The sequence below is a fragment of the Panulirus ornatus genome, chromosome 11 (genome assembly GCF_036320965.1).
Source record: "Panulirus ornatus isolate Po-2019 chromosome 11, ASM3632096v1, whole genome shotgun sequence".
In the NCBI taxonomy this organism is placed as follows: Eukaryota; Metazoa; Arthropoda; class Malacostraca; order Decapoda; family Palinuridae; genus Panulirus; species Panulirus ornatus.
In genome coordinates, this window is record NC_092234.1 from 3,052,372 (window position 1) to 3,069,497 (window position 17,126).

The window sequence follows — 17,126 nt, forward strand, 5'->3', positions numbered from 1 at the left end:
AATCTTCAGTCTCAAGATTTTTATTTTGTTAGCTGAGACAGCATGGGTAGCTGAGGATACCCCTTGCTTCAGCGAGGTAGTGCCAGGAAAATAGACATAGAAGGCCACATTCATTCACACTCTCTCGCTTTCATTGTAATGCACTGAAACCACAGCTTCCTATCCACAACCAGGCCCCACAGACCTTTCCATAGTTTATCCTCGACATTTCACAAGCCCTGATCAGTCCACTGACAGCATGTCAACCTGGTATACCACATCATTCCAATTCACTCAATTCCTTGTACGCCTCTCTCCCTCCTGGATGTTCAGGCCCCAATCACTCAAAATCGTTTTCACTCCACCTTTCCACCTCCAATTAGGCCTACTGCTTGTCCATGTTTCCTCCACCTCTGACACATATATCCTCTTTGTCAATCTTTCCTCACTCATTCTCTCCATATGTCAAAACCTTTTCAACAAACCCTCTTCTGCTCTCTCAACCATACTATTTATTACCACACACCTCTCTTACCATTTCATTACTGACTCGATCAAACCACCTGTAAAACCCTATCTATAGTCCATGCCTCGCAACCATATAATATTGTTGGAACTATTATTCCTTCAAACATCTCCATTTTTGCTCTCCGAGATAATATTCTCTCTTTCCACACATTCTTCATTGCTCCCAAAACCTTTAACCCCTCCCCAACTCTGTGACTCACTTCCATATCCATGGTTCCATTTGCTGCTAAGCCCACTCCCAGATGTCTAAAACACTTCACCTCCTCCATTTTTTCTCCATTCATACTCACATCCCAACTAACACGTTCCTCAACCCTGCTGAACCTAATAACCTTGCTCTTATTCACATTTACTCTTAACTTTCTGCTCTCACGCACTTTTTCAAACTCACTCACCAACTTCTGCAGTTTCTCACTTGAATCAGCCACAAATGCTGTATCATGAGCAAACACTACTGACTCACTTCACAGGCCCTCTCATCCCCAATAAACTGCATACTTGCCATTCTCTCCAAAACGCTTGCATCTACCTCCCTTACCATCCCATCTATAAATAAATTGAACACGCATAGGGACATCACACACCCCATGATATCCCTGTACAATTTTAATTAAATTTGCTGAAAAATTAAGGCTTTTATATGTGGATGAGTTCAAGATTGAAAGATTTGCAAACTGGAGCAAAGATTTTTTCAATAATGAGAAAATTCATATACACCCACCCCTTCCTTTATTCAGGGGTAATGTTCTGCAAAAACCTCACACAAAGAGAAACAGCATATAGCAAACCAATAATCATACACAGAAGAATGGGATGTTTTGGCCCACTTTTTACAACACACAACAGGAAACTTTGATTGCAAAAAAATAGTGAGTGGTAGAAGTAGGTTCTTTGCAGGATGGTGAAATCACATACTGGGATCCTGCTTAAAGTATGAGACAAGTGTTTATAAAGTCATCCTTTTTTTTTTTTTTTCCAAAAACACCATGAAAAGAAACACAAGAATGACTAACTCAAATGCACTCTTGTTCAAGGCTTTCCAATACTGTACAAATTACTGGATAAATATATGCAGAAATATGTTATCATATACAACATATCTTGTGATGCAGGGGAATTTACTGAAAAGACAAAAATACATTTGTCAGAGGATACATTCATGATAGTAACCTGACATAAAAATATCTAAGCCATTTGAACAATGATTTCAACAGGACAACCCTCTAAAACTTTCCACCATTCTTTTTCTCCAAAAAATCATACTGTACCCTGTTTTTATTTCTCCTGAGGTTTAGTAACAAACTTTTTAATATGTTGTTACTCAATAAATCCCCCCTTAAAAATCTTACTGTCTACATACACATATATAAAAAATCTTACTATTAGGGCATTAAGCAAAATGCAAAATACTTAGGTGTCTTATGATATAAGTCTGCGTGATTTTAACATCCTTTCAAGGCGCGCAATCTTGCTCATTTCATGTTCTGGGCTTGGGGCATTATTGGTGGTTATGCTGGCAGTGGGTGAAGTCTGACAGACAGGAAGGTGGGAAGCAGCAGGCTGGTTGCCAGTGATGATAACTGCTGGGCTTCGATGAGGAGAATCCATTGTGCACCCTAAAGTGCGCTGGCGATACAGCTCTAACACTGATGCTCGATCTTTAACCCCTCTCATTTCTAGCACCTGTGCAGTGATATGCATGAGATGTATTATCTTCATTCAAATTCTATATAATGCATTGCAACTGATGAGAAGAATGATAAAAGTTATGATTAAAAAAATCAATTATGTACATTAACTTCCTACCAATCAGATAGATAATTCCGTGACTGGTGTTTTGAGAAGTTTTTTTTTTTTTTTTTCATACTATTCGCCATTTCCCGCGATAGCGAGGTAGCGTTAAGAACAGAGGACTGGGCCTTTGAGGGAATACCCTCACCTGGCCCCCTTCTCTGTTCCTTCTTTTTTTGGAAAAAAAAAAAAAAAAAAAAAAAAAAAAAAAACGAGAGGGGAGGATTTCCAGCCCCCCGCTCCCTTCCCTTTTAGTCGCCTTCTACGACACGCAGGGAATACGTGGGAAGTATTCTTTCTCCACTATCCCCAGGGTTTTGAGAAGTAAATGCTGTTATTAGGAGCTCCTAGCAAATATCTGAACTTCTTATCAAATGTTCCCATATGCATTCCATTCCCAAAAAAATGGGCTAAGGATTTTACAATGCAAGCTTCAGTCTCAACAACAATAATGATGTATAGCTGAACAGGAGCTGATAAAGCTTTTACTTTCAGATATCATGAACAGAGAGGATGGAAAATTATTCTAAGTGTTATCATATATATCTATAAATGAAATCCTATCAAAAGTGTATTGGAAACTGAGAGTTTGAATTGTGATTTTTATGCATAAGAAATCAGAATGAAGGAAATGTCTGAATAAACAGTATGAAGAATACATGTCTAGGCAGCTTGCTCAAAGGCAGGAAGGCTGAAGATTACAACTGATGGTAATAAGAACTACTAGAACAACTCATCAAAGCAATAATTCATATCCACCTTCAATTACTTGCTTCAATATGAATTTAATAAAAATGATGAACACTGGAGAAAATATATAAACTTTTTGTCTTGCTCTCTTCTCTGAACCAATCAACACAATCCCCCATCTACTTTGATAAAGTAGTTTGGGACACATTCTGGGTTTGGGAAGAAAAATCACTCATCACTAATCTAATAACCCAAAAAGGCATCTTTTTTCTCTTGTAAACCTTCTTTGTTTCTCTTGTAAATCAGACAAAACCCCAATACCAGTCGGTTGTCATGATTTCCTGGTTCTGGAAGATCTAATAATCAGAATATTCAGGTTTGGGAGGATATACTGGAATACTAAACATAAATTGAATTCAAGAATCCCTTCTGCAGAATCTGAAACCTTCCACATTAACAAAGTTTCCATATAATAAACTTCCTTACATAATAAGTGAAAGCTGGTAAAGCTGCAACAATAAACACAGCAGTCATAATATTATCATACAATTTTGATTAATCATCAACACAAGGTAATTGCCCCTTCTTTCAATTTCTTTTGACCATATCCCCTGCTACATGCAAGAAAATTTGAGAAGCTAAATGACACAACTCTAAGAAAATTATATCATACACCTTAATTACAGACTTGGGCAAAAAAATCAATATACAGACACACCAGAATAAGCACACTGTTCAGAAGCCTTTCTCAAATAAGACTAACTCCTCCTAATGATGCAACATTGGCCTACAAATATCATCTCTAAACAATGTTTCTATTTGAAGCTGATACAACTATATGCATCATCTTAAACTTTGCAGGAAGAAAGCATCCAAAAATCAATGAAAAAAGAATTGTGAGTACAATAAAAGAAAAATCAGCAACCAGTCCCTAAATAATCAACTGAAAAACCTAACAATATAGATAAAGAGAATATCTTAAAGTAAATTATCAGACATAAAAGCATTCATCTAAATCTCTACTGTTTACTAATGTTCATATTCTGCAAAGAATTCTGAAGAATCTTATAATGATGGCTGCTAAAGAAAAGTACAAATGTATGTATGACACAAATGGGTTGATGAAAGCATCATCAACTGCAGGAAAAGTCAACCACTATCAAAACCTGAAACATACAACATAATCATTTATTATAAAGTACTGGAAAAAGGTGGCACAAAACAAGTTATGCAAAATCAACCCATGATGCACCATGATAAACTCTATCATTGTGCTCCAAATGCTACATCCAACTTATGTTTGGTTCTAAAATGTAAATCAAATGATGACTTAATCATTATCATTATTATACAGTGTTCAGTGGAGGGACACACTTCCAAAACATTGCAGGGATTTCATAACCAATGACAAAATTTTCATTCTGTAGTACTGGTCACTGCTTACTTAACAAAACAAACTTCATTTTATTAAATTCCTGGAGCTTCATAAGTATTCCTAAATAAGATATCGTATCAATTAAATAATGTGATACCTATTTCTGAGTTACTTTTTCTTGAAGAGCCTATGAAGTTTGACATTTCCAGACAGCTGAGTAAAGAGCAGTGCTGATAACACAGTATCATTTACCTTCTGAAAGTCTGCAATCGTTGCATCTGGCAGAAGGCGATTGAACTTATCAACTAAGTCATTGTGTGTTGCATATTCTCCCATCACAACCTAAAAGAAGTTTTTAAAAAGAAAATGAATTTAACTAATCATTAAATGTCTTATATCATATATGTCATACTTAATCGCTGTTTCCTGCCTCACAGAGGTAGCGCCAGGAAACAGATGAAGAATAGCCCATCCACTCATATACACACAATAAAGGCAGACAGTATGAATTATGTACATGGGTATAAATGTTTATGTCTGTGTGAGTATAAATATGTATACATTGAGATGTATAGGTATGTATATGTGCTGTGTGTGGATGTGTATGTATATACATGTGTATGTGGGTGGGTTGGGCCATTCTTTCGTCTGTTTCCTTGCGCTACCTTGCTAATGCTGGAGACAGCGACAAAGCAAAATAAATAAAATAAAATATATATATATGTAAATATATTTCTTTCTTTTTCTTTCAAACTATTCGCCATTTCCCTCGTTAGTGAGGTAGCGTTAAGAACAGAGGACTGGGCCTTTGAGGGAATATATGTTCTCAGTGAATGTAGGTTTGCGGCAAGGGTGTGTGATGTCTCCATGGTTGTTTAATTTGTTTATGGATGGGGTTGTTAGGGAGGTAAATGCAAGAGTTTTGGAAAGAGGGGCAAGTATGAAGTCTGTTGGGGATGAGAGAGCTTGGGAAGTGAGTAAGTTGTTGTTCGCTGATGATACAGCGCTGGTGGCTGATTCATGCGAGAAACTACAGAAGCTGGTGACTGAGTTTGGTAAAGTGTGTGGAAGAAGAAAGTTAAGAGTAAATGTGAATAAGAGCAAGGTTATTAGGTACAGTAGGGTTGAGGGTCAAGTCAATTGGGAGGTGAGCTTGAATGGAGAAAAACTGGAGGAAGTGAAGTGTTTTAGATATCTGGGAGTGGATCTGGCAGCGGATGGAACCATGGAAGCGGAAGTGGATCATAGGGTGGGGGAGGGGGCGAAAATTCTGGGGGCCTTGAAGAATGTGTGGAAGTCGAGAACATTATTTCGGAAAGCAAAAATGGGTATGTTTGAGGGAATAGTGGTTCCAACAATGTTGTATGGTTGCGAGGCGTGGGCTATGGAGAGAGGTGTGCGCAGGAGGATGGATGTGCTGGAAATGAGATGTTTGAGGACAATGTGTGGTGTGAGGTGGTTTGATCGAGCGAGTAACGTAAGGGTAAGAGAGATGTGTGGAAATAAAAAAGAGCGTGGTTGAGAGAGCAGAAGAGGGTGTTTTGAAGTGGTTTGGGCACATGGAGAGAATGAGTGAGGAAAGATTGACCAAGAGGATATATGTGTCCAAGGTGGAGGGAACGAGGAGAAGAGGGAGACCAAATTGGAGGTGGAAAGATGGAGTGAAAAAGATTTTGTGTGATCAGGGCCTGAACATGCAGGAGGGTGAAAGGAGGGCAAGGAATAGAGTGAATTGGAGCGATGTGGTATACCGGGGTTGACGTGCTGTCAGTGGATTGAATCAAGGCATGTGAAGCGTCTGGGGTAAACCATGGAAAGCTGTGTAGGTATGTATATTTGCGTGTGTGGACGTATGTATATACATGTGTATGGGGGGGGTTGGGCCATTTCTTTCGTCTGTTTCCTTGCGCTACCTCGCAAACGCGGGAGACAGCGACAAAGTATAATAAATATAAATACATATCAACATATACAAATATACATACACATACACAGACATATACATACATACACATGTAAATATTCATACTTGCTTGCCTCCATCCATTCCTGTCACTACCCTGCCCCACAAGAAACATCATTGCTACCCCACACTTTAGCGAGGTAGCGCTAAGAAAAACAGACAAAAAAGGCCACATTCATTCACACAGTCTCTAGCTGTCATGTGTAATGCACCGAAACCACAGCTCCCTATCTACATCCTGGCCCCACAGACCTTTCCATGGTTTACCCCAGACACTTCACATGCCCTGGGTCAGTCCACTGACAGCACGTCGACCCTGGTATACCACATCAGTCCAATTCACTCTATTCCTTGCACGCCTCTCAACCTCCTGTATGTTCAGGCCCCGACTGCTCAAAATCTTTTATACTCCATCCTTCCACCTCAAATTTGGTCCCCCACTTCTTGTTCCTTCCACCCCCGAGACATAAATCCTCTATGTCAATCTTTCCTTACTCATTCTCTCTATATGTCTAAAACATTTCAACACACCCTCTTCTGCTCTCTGAGAAAGGTTGTATATATAAGATTAATATTTTTTCAAATAGCACTAACAACCTCATAAATGAAAGATCAAAAGAATCTATTAATCCTATTCATTCATATGCTGAAGATTCACCACTGCACACTCAAGCTAATTCCACTTGCATTCTTTCCTCATTTGCTTGTCTTATCCCTCATTATAATTCAAATGTTTTCACCACTCGACTCAGTTAAAATCTCCCACCAGGATCAATGCAGTATAGTCAAATTCAGTGCTTCCTACCTCTCTCTCAGAAATTTTCTTTTGTTCAGTCCCCAAATGGTATAATCATAAACAAAATAGAAGGGCAAGTATGAAGTCTGTTGGGGATGAGAGAGCTTGGGAAGTGAGTCAGTTGTTGTTCGCTGATGATACAGCGCTGTTGAGTGATTCATGTGAGAGACTGCAGAAGCTGGTGACTGAGTTTAGTAAAGTGTGTAAAAGAAGAAAGTTAAGAATAAATGTGAATAAGAGCAAGGTTATTAGATACAGTAGGGTTGAGGGTCAAGTCAATTGGGAGGTAAGTTTGAATGGAGAAAAATTGGAGGAAGTAAAGTGTTTTAGATATCTGGGAGTGGATCTGGCAGCGGATGGAACCATGGAAGTGGAAGTGAATCATAGGGTGGGGTTGGGGCGAAAATCCTGGGAGCCTCGAAGAATGTGTGGAAGTCGAGAACATTATCTCCGAAAACAAAAATGGGTATGTTTGAAGGAATAGTGGTTCCAACAATGTTGTATGGTTGCGAGGCGTGGGCTATGGATAGAGTTGTGCGCAGGAAGGTGGATGTGCTGGAAATGAGATGTTTGAGGACAATATGTGGTGTGAGATGGTTTGATCGAGTAAGTAATGTAAGGGTAAGAGAGATGTGTGGAAATAAAAAGAGTGTGGTTGAGAGAGCAGAAGAGGGTGTTTTGAAATGGTTTGGGCACATGGAGAGAATGAGTGAGGAAAGATTGACCAAGAGGATATATGTGTTGGAGGTGGAGGGAACGAGGAGAAGTGGGAGACCAAATTGGAGGTGGTAAGATGGAGTGAAAAAGATTTTGAGTGATCGGGGCCTGAACATACAGGAGGGTGAAACGTGTGCAAGGAATAGAGTAAATTGGATCAATGTGGTATACCAGGGTCAATGTGCTGTCAATGGATTGAATCAGGGCATGTGAAGCGTCTGGGGTAAACCATGGAAAGGTCTGTGGGGCCTGGATGTGGAAAGGGAGCTGTGGTTTCGGTGCATTACACATGACAGCTAGAGACTGAGTGTGAACGAATGGGGTCTTTTTTTGTCTGCTCACCTCATTCATAACTTAAAAGATTCAATACACACCTGTAGTACCAGCTCAGCACGTGCCATGCCTCTTGCCACCATTCTGGTATACGTTTGAGGAGGGTCACGTCGCACCTGTAATGCAATTTGCTTTTTTTTTCAGTCCAGCCACAGACAAAAGTCGTCATTAAGGTTTGCCCTAAACAGAAACAAAATGATAAAGATAGAGAATTGGAAAAAAATCTTCAAGTCTTGAGGTATATGGAAAACCCACCTTTTATAAAGCAGCAGGTTGTAGATGTTAAAGATAACTTAAAAATGTAAAGTTTCAAAGCTTAATGGTGTTGATAAAACAACATAAGTCACAACAATCTAACCTTAAGATGCCAATAGCCACAAAGTAATAACACATGTTGTCCAGCTAATACCTAGAGGTGAAGGAAGGAGAACAAAAATTAATGTACAAAGCAAATAGGGTCAAAATCTAGAGATATACCAAGTTGATTAGTTGAAGTGTTTTGGACTCAACTGAGTCAATCAAGTATGTACAGCAAGAGCTTATCCATGTGCATGAGCACTACTCCATACAAGGAGGAATAAATCTATAGAACTGAAGTAACAGTTATATGTTAAAGTTTTAGAGGCATCTGTCCCACTGAAAAATACCATCCAATCTAAGTTCATATAGATAGTTGTGGCAAGATAGGACAAGATGTAAATCAAATAAGTGAAGAAACAGCAGATTTGAAAGAACTGGAGGAATGCAGTACTGAGTCATCAGTATATGACAGCTTTCCCTTTTTTGATGAAGAAATCATCAGGAAGAGGAGGAGCAAAGGAAACAGGACAGAATCCTTAGGGAAACTGCTGTTGACAGACAAAGAGGGAGAGGCATCATAAACAATTAGGGAAACAGAAAGACCAAAGAGGAAGAACATGGGAGGAATGAGTGAAAGAAAAAAGTCAAAAGGAGCTTGAAATCTTCTCACCAATCATCAGCTTCACGTTTACATCAGCTACCAGTGATATCAATCATCAACTTCATGTTTACAAGACATCAGCTACCAGTGATATTCTTTTCTATGTTACTAACATCTGGTCATCCTCTCTGAGAGACCTCTGAGCAGTCCAATACTGTAACTCTTGATAAATCAAAAGCTTCTGGCATGGTGTGGCCCTCTAAAGACATATTCAGATAAAAGCTTTTATCATACCACAGGATACAACATAGTACTCCCCAAAGATTCTTACAGAGGATGGTCAATTAGTAACACAGAAAAGAATACCACTTGTGACTGAAGCCTTGCAAAAGCTATGTTGATGGTCTGTTTGAAGAATATGATACTCCAAGTGCCCAAGGAAGTGGAAGTCATAATCACAGATTCTGGTAAAGATAAAAGTCAGAGAAACTGAAAATTAGTTGAGATTTAGAGCAGTGATGGACTGTTCATGAGGATAGAGTGTATGAATGCATGTTTTGCAGAAAAAAGTTTTCACATTTAAGCACATGCAAAATTTATGAGGAAGAATCAACATAAGCTCTGAAGCACATTTCTTTAAAATATAAAGAAAGATGCATATGGCTCACAAGCCTTACTTATGAACATGAGAAGTAACTTTAGGATGATGTGAGAAGAGATTACAGGGAGAAGCAAACATGAGGTGTGTGTCAGTGAGTGGGGGGATATTATACAAAAAAACAGAACCAAAGAGAGTAGCTTTATTATTTGAAGACGTTAATGGTATTAGCAGAATGTTGTAGTAAAGGAAACGTATTACGACAATGGCTGTTATATACATATGGCAAAAAGCAGGGAAAAAACCCTCTGTGGAAGAAGACAAGAGGTTGTTACAATTCCAATGGATACATAAGCATTTCATATAAGGAATAACATATCTGATTCTTCAGAGAATATCAAACATATATGCCTAAACACAACATTCACATAACCATACAAACAGAAAAGGCTATCAACGTCAGTGGCCAAATATAGTTTAATCCTGGACAGATATCTACAATGTACCCACAATCAACTGTATTGTAGTAGTGACACAGGCAAATGGGCTGCAGCCACATACAGCATGACAAATTTATTTATCAAAAATGCAATTTGATCCTAGACTGAGCAGCTGACATAAGGTGAGATATATGCAGAGAATACCTAATGCAAATAACTTCATTTTAATAAACTATTTCCACATATCTATAATATTTCAAATGTTCCATCTTCTTATTTCATTTACCATAACCCTGCATAGTGCTGTATTCCCTGATTCTTTAACAGAAAATTACCTAAAGCCAAAATACATCTCATCTGCTTACACTTTTTTTTCAAATGACTAGTGCTAATCCAAGTCAATGACATACACACTAGTGGGTTGAACCATTCCCTTTGGTAAACCAATCCAACCCATGAGGACCATATTTCTGCCTTTCTTTCATTCCTTAGAATTTAGATGATCTGTTTGTTTCCCTATAAATCGAAGCCCACTAAACCTCTCCTTCCTTCTTAAATATTCAAACTTTCGAAATTTTCTACTTTAACCCATCTATATCTCACATTCTATTTGTTAAAGAGGTAAATCAGCTAGGATACAGACACATAAGGCAAACTAGTACTTCTTTTACAATAAAGGAGGATGACAAATCGGTCAGACACCAAATATAACAACATTCTTCAATAAAATTACCTTCACTGATTGGAAAATTAAAATATTTTTTTCTTTTATCATTATACTGTACCTAATAACCTTGCTCTTATTCACATTTACTCTTAACTTTCTTCTTTCACACACTTTACCAAACTCAGTCACCAGCTTCTGCAGTTTCTCACATGAATCAGCCACCAGCGCTGTATCATCAGCGAACAACAACTGACTCACTTCCCAAGCTCTCTCATCCACAACAGACTTCATACTTGCCCCTCTTTCCAAAACTCTTGCATTCACCTCCCTAACAACCCCATCCATAAACAAATTAAACAACCATGGGGACATCACACACCCCTGCCGCAAACCTACATTCACTGAGAACCAATCACTTTCCTCTCTTCCTACACGTACACATGCCTTACATCCTCGATAAAAACTTTTCACTGCTTCTAACAACTTGCCTCCCACACCATATATTCTTAATACCTTCCACAGAGCATCTCTATCAACTCTATCATATGCCTTCTCCAGATCCATAAATGCTACATACAAATCCATTTGCTTTTCTAAGTATTTCTCACATACATTCTTCAAAGCAAACACCTGATCCACACATCCTCTACCACTTCTGAAACCACACTGCTCTTCCCCAATCTGATGCTCTGTACATGCCTTCACCCTCTCAATCAATACCCTCCCATATAATTTACCAGGAATACTCAACAAACTTATACCTCTGTAATGTGAGCACTCACTCTTATCCCCTTTGCCTTTGTACAATGGCACTATGCACGCATTTCGCCAATCCTCAGGCACCTCACCATATATATATATATATATATATATTATCCCTGGGGATAGGGGATTAAGAATACTTCTCACGTATTCCCTGCGTGTCGTAGAAGGCGACTAAAAGGGGAGGGAGCGGGGGGCTGGAAATCCTCCCCTCTCGTTTTGTTTTTTTTCTTTTTCTTTCCAAAAGAAGGAACAGAGGGGGCCAGGTGAGGATATTCCAAAAAAGGCCCAGTCCTCTGTTCCTAACGCTACCTCGCTAACGCGGGAAATGGCGAATAGTTTAAAAGAAAAAAAGAAAGCGACAAAGTATAATAAAATAAATAAATAAATATATGTTGATATGTATATGTGTGTGTATGGGCATTCATTTATTTATATGTGTATGTGAGTGGCTGGGCCATTCTTCGTCTGTTTCTTGGCACTACCTTGCTGATGTGGAAAATGTTGATCAAGTATGATGATTTCTTTTTCTTTTTTTTTTTTTTGTCGCTGTCTCCCGCGTTTGCGAGGTAGCGCAAGGAAACAGACGAAAGAAATGGCCCAACCCACCCCTATACACATGTATATACATACGTCCACACACGCAAATATACATATCTACACAGCTTTCCATGGTTTACCCCAGACGCTTCACATGCCTTGATTCAATCCACTGACAGCACGTCAACCCCGGTATACCACATCGTTCCAATTCACTCTATTCCTTGCCCTCCTTTCACCCTCCTGCATGTTCAGGCCCCGATCACACAAAATCTTTTTCACTCCATCTTTCCACCTCCAATTTGGTCTCCCTCTTCTCCTCGTTCCCTCCACCTCCGACACATATATCCTCTTGGTCAATCTGTCCTCACTCATTCTCTCCATGTGCCCAAACCATTTCAAAACACCCTCTTCTGCTCTCTCAACCACGCTCTTTTTTATTTCCACACATCTCTCTTAACCTTACGTTACTTACTCAATCAAACCACCTCACACCACACATTGTCCTCAAACATCTCATTTCCAGCACATCCATCCTCCTGCGCATAACTCTATCCATAGCCCACGCCTCGCAACCATACAACATTGTTGGAACCACTATTCCTTCAAACATACCCATTTTTGCTTTCCGAGATAATGTTCTCGACTTCCACACATTCTTCAAGGCTCCCAGAATTTTCGCCCCCTCCCCCACCCTATGATCCACTTCTGCTTCCATGGTTCCATCCGCTGCCAGATCCACTCCCAGATATCTAAAACACTTTACTTCCTCCAGTTTTTCTCCATTCAAACTTACCTCCCAATTGACTTGACCCTCAACCCTACTGTACCTAATAACCTTGCTCTTATTCACATTTACTCTTAACTTTCTTCTTTCACACACTTTACCAAACTCAGTCACCAGCTTCTGCAGTTTCTCACATGAATCAGCCACCAGCGCTGATTCATGTGAGAAACTGCAGAAGCTGGTGACTGAGTTTGGTAAAGTGTGTGAAAGAAGAAAGTTAAGAGTAAATGTGAATAAGAGCAAGGTTATTAGGTACAGTAGGGTTGAGGGTCGTCAATTGGGAGGTGAGTTTGAATGGAGAAAAACTGGAGGAAGTGAAGTGTTTTAGATATCTGGGAGTGGATCTGGCAGCGGATGGAACCATGGAAGCGGAAGTGGATCATAGGGTGGGGGAGGGGGCGAAAATTCTGGGAGCCTTGAAGAATGTGTGGAAGTCGAGAACATTATCTCGGAAAGCAAAAATGGGTATGTTTGAAGGAATAGTGGTTCCAACAATGTTGTATGGTTGCGAGGCATGGGCTATGGATAGAGTTGTGTGCAGGAGGATGGATGTGCTGGAAATGAGATGTTTGAGGACAATGTGTGGTGTGAGGTGGTTTGATCGAGTAAGTAACGTAAGGGTAAGAGAGATGTGTGGAAATAAAAAGAGCGTGGTTGAGAGAGCAGAAGAGGGTATTTTGAAATGGTTTGGGCACATGGAGAGAATGAGTGAGGAAAGATTGACCAAGAGGATATATGTGTCGGAGGTGGAGGGAACGAGGAGAAGAGGGAGACCAAATTGGAGGTGGAAAGATGGAGTGAAAAAGATTTTGTGTGATCGGGGCCTGAACATGCAGGAGGGTGAAAGGAGGGCAAGGAATAGAGTGAATTGGAGCGATGTGGTATACCGGGGTTGACGTGCTGTCAGTGGATTGAATCAAGGCATGTGAAGCGTCTGGGGTAAACCATGGAAAGCTGTGTAGGTATGTATATTTGCGTGTGTGGACGTATGTATATACATGTGTATGGGGGTGGGTTGGGCCATTTCTTTTGTCTGTTTCCTTGCGCTACCTTGCAAACGCGGGAGACAGCGACAAAGCAAAAAAAAAAAAAAAAAAAAAATATATATATACACAGACATATATGCACATGTACATATTCATACTTCCTTGCCTTCATCCATTCCTGGCACTACCCCGCCCCACAGGAAACAGCATCGCTACCCTCTGCTTCAGCGATGTAGCGCCAGAAAAAGAGACAAAAAACCACATTCGTTCACACTTAGTCTCTAGCTGTCATGTGTGATCATCAAAATCACTGTTCCCTATCCACATCCAAGCCCCACAGACCTTTCCATGGTTTATCCCAGGCACTTCACATGCCCTGGTTCAGTCCACTGATAGCATGTTCCAGTTCCAATTCACTCTATACCTTACACACCTCTCATCCTCCTGTATGTTCAGGCCCCGATCCCTTAAAATCTTTTTCACTCCATCCCTCCACCTCCAAATTGGTCTACCGCTTCTCCTTGTTCCCATCACCTCTGACATATATATCCTCGTATGTCAATCTTTCCTCACTCATTCTCTCCATACGCCCAAACCATTTCAACACACCCTCTTCTGCTTTCTCAACCTCACTCTTTACATTTCCACACACCTCTAAATCTCTAATGAGATGCATCACTTACTTGTGAAGCAACAACTGGTAGCTGAAGCATGACAGCCTTGAGGGCATGGCAGTCTAAAAGGAGCTGTTCACAGCCAACACCACTGATGGGACGGCATTTATACACCTGAAAAAGAAAATAATAATAATATAAATTACTTACTACTAACAATATGAATGCCTCTGAGTGTATGGTATCAGGTATCATGTGACTTGAGAGTTATCAAACTCTATGTTTGTATTCAAACATATTTTGCTAAATTACATATAAACTCTGTATGAATGTGATATAAATCAAATGTTTCCCTGATGAAAATATTCATCCCAAATCAAATCTTTGGCTAAGATAATCAATATTAAATACCCAGCCTTGTACATTCAATAGTGGCACAAAATTCTGAAATTCTGATAACTTCTGAACAGAAAGTTGTAGTCACCAGTATCCTATTAAGAGATTTATGAGTGAAGATATTTCAATATTGTATGGGTTCGGTGACAAGTTTACCTGCTGGACAAATTTGTTAAGGATTGCAGCTGCCAACTTGTCACAAAACCTGGAAGAGAGAAACAACATGGTTGGTAATCTCTATGATATTCATTGCAGTAGCTAGTCCCACCTGCTTATGGCAGCAAAACCATTAGTTAGATATACAACTAACAAAGAAGTTATAAACTATCTTTTAAAGCCTGCCAAATTTTCTAGTATGAGCTTAAACACACAGAAATGGAAATTTTGTGCATAATAAATTCCAGAAAAAAAATTCAGTCCTTCAGAAATTGTTTGATTATAGGACCATATACAAATCAAACTGTTGGAAAAGAATAGAGAAGTAAATAAAAATCCAATCAAGTGTAGAGGCCAAATATTCAAACAAAATCTTAACCCACTTACTGGCGATAAACCCTATACAAGGCACAGGATGCCTCAGGCAGTAGCAAGTCAGGAAACTACTACTGACAACTCTGTAAATGTTTCCACATCCTTTGCACATATTTTTTAACTTAGCTGGTCATTAACCATCAGGGAGTACATCATATATGTTCAGTCCAGATAGCAAAGGAAATAAAATTCCCCTATCACTGGGGATAGGGGAGAAAGAGTACTTCCCACGTATTCCCTGCGTGTTGTAGAAGGCGACTAAAAGGGAAGGGAGTGGGGGCTGGAAATCCTCCCCTCTCATTTTTAATTTCCCAAAAGAAGGAACAGAGAAGGGGGCCAAGTGAGGATATTCCCTCAAAGGCTCAGTCCTCTGTTCTTAACGCTCCCTCCCTCACGCGGGAAATGGCGAATAGTATGAAAAAAAAATATATATATACATAGATTTCCTATAATGTAGGTTTGCGGCTGGGGTGTGTGATGTCTCCATGGTTGTTTAATTTGTTTATGGATGGGGTTGTTAGGGAAGTGAATGCAAGAGTTTTGGAAAGAGGGGCAAGTATACAATCTGCTGTGGATGAGAGCTTGGGAAGTGAGTCAGTTGTTGTTCGCTGATGATACAGCGCTGGTCGCTGATTCATGTGAGAAACTGCAGAAGCTGGTGACTGATTTTGGTAAAGTGTGTGAAAGAAGAAAATTAAGAGTAAATGTGAATACGAGCAAGGTTATTAGGTACAGTAGGGCTGAGGGTCAAGTCAATTGGGAGGTAAGTTTGAATGGAGAAAAACTGGAGGAAGTAAAGTGTTTTAGATATCTGGGAGTGGATCTGACAGCGGATGGAACCATGGAGGCGGAAGTGAATCATAGGGTGGGGGAGGGGGCGAAAATCCTGGGAGCCTTGAAGAATGTTTGGAAGTCGAGAACATTATCTCGGAAAGCAAAAATGGGTATGTTTGAAGGAACAGTGGTTCCCACAATGTTGTATGGTTGCGAGACGTGGGCTATGGATAGAGTTGTGCGCAGGAGGGTGGATGTACTGGAAATGAGATGTTTGAGGACAATGTGTGGTGTGAGGTGGTTTGATCGAGTAAGTAATGTAAGGGTAAGAGAGATGTGTGGAAATAAAAAGAGCGTGGTTGAGAGAGCAGAAGAGGGTGTTTTGAAATGGTTTGGGCACATGGAGAGAATGAATGAGGAAAGATTGACTAAGAGGATATATGTGTCGGAGGTGGAGGGAACGAGAAGTGGGAGACCAAACTGGAGGTGGAAAGATGGAGTGAAAAAGATTTTGAGTGATCGGGGCCTGAACATGCAGGAGGGTGAAAGGCGGGCAAGGAATAGAGTGAATTGGATCAATGTGGTATACCAGGGTTGACGTGCTGTCAGTGGATTGAATCAGGGCATGTGAAGCGTCTGGGGTAAACCATGGAAAGTTGTGTGGGGCCTGGATGTGGAAAGGGAGCTGTGGTTTCGGGCATTATTGCATGACAGCTAGAGACTTAGTGTGAACGAATGGGGCCTTTGTTGTCTTTTCCTAGCGCTACCTCGCACACATGAGGGGGAGGGGGATGGTATTCCATGTGTGGCGAGGTGGCGATGGGAATAAATAAAGGCAGACAGTGTGAATTGTGTGCATGGGTATATGTGTATGTGTCTGTGTGTGTTTATATGTGTACATTGAGATGTATAGGTATGTATATTTGCGTGTGTGGACGTGTATGTATATACATGTGTA

At 40.0% G+C, this 17,126-nt stretch overlaps 1 protein-coding gene across 2 annotated transcripts in view; it reads right to left on the reverse strand.

Annotated features, from left to right (window-relative positions):
* Nucleotides 1-1,405: 1,405 nt before the first annotated feature.
* Vps53 (vacuolar protein sorting 53) overlaps nt 1,406-17,126 on the reverse strand; it is a 76,625-nt gene continuing 60,904 nt past the window's right edge. The window contains exons 16-19 of one of the 2 annotated variants that reach the window (XM_071666371.1): nt 14,537-14,641; nt 8,214-8,288; nt 4,616-4,705; nt 1,406-2,190 (exon numbers count right to left, since the gene is read on the reverse strand). In XM_071666371.1, coding sequence (XP_071522472.1) covers nt 1,927-2,190; nt 4,616-4,705; nt 8,214-8,288; nt 14,537-14,641 — 534 coding nt within the window. In that variant the 3' untranslated portion in view covers nt 1,406-1,926. Of the gene's footprint in view, nt 2,191-4,615; nt 4,706-8,210; nt 8,289-14,536; nt 14,642-17,126 lie in introns of those variants that run through there. The other variant, XR_011713302.1, reaches the window with a different exon arrangement.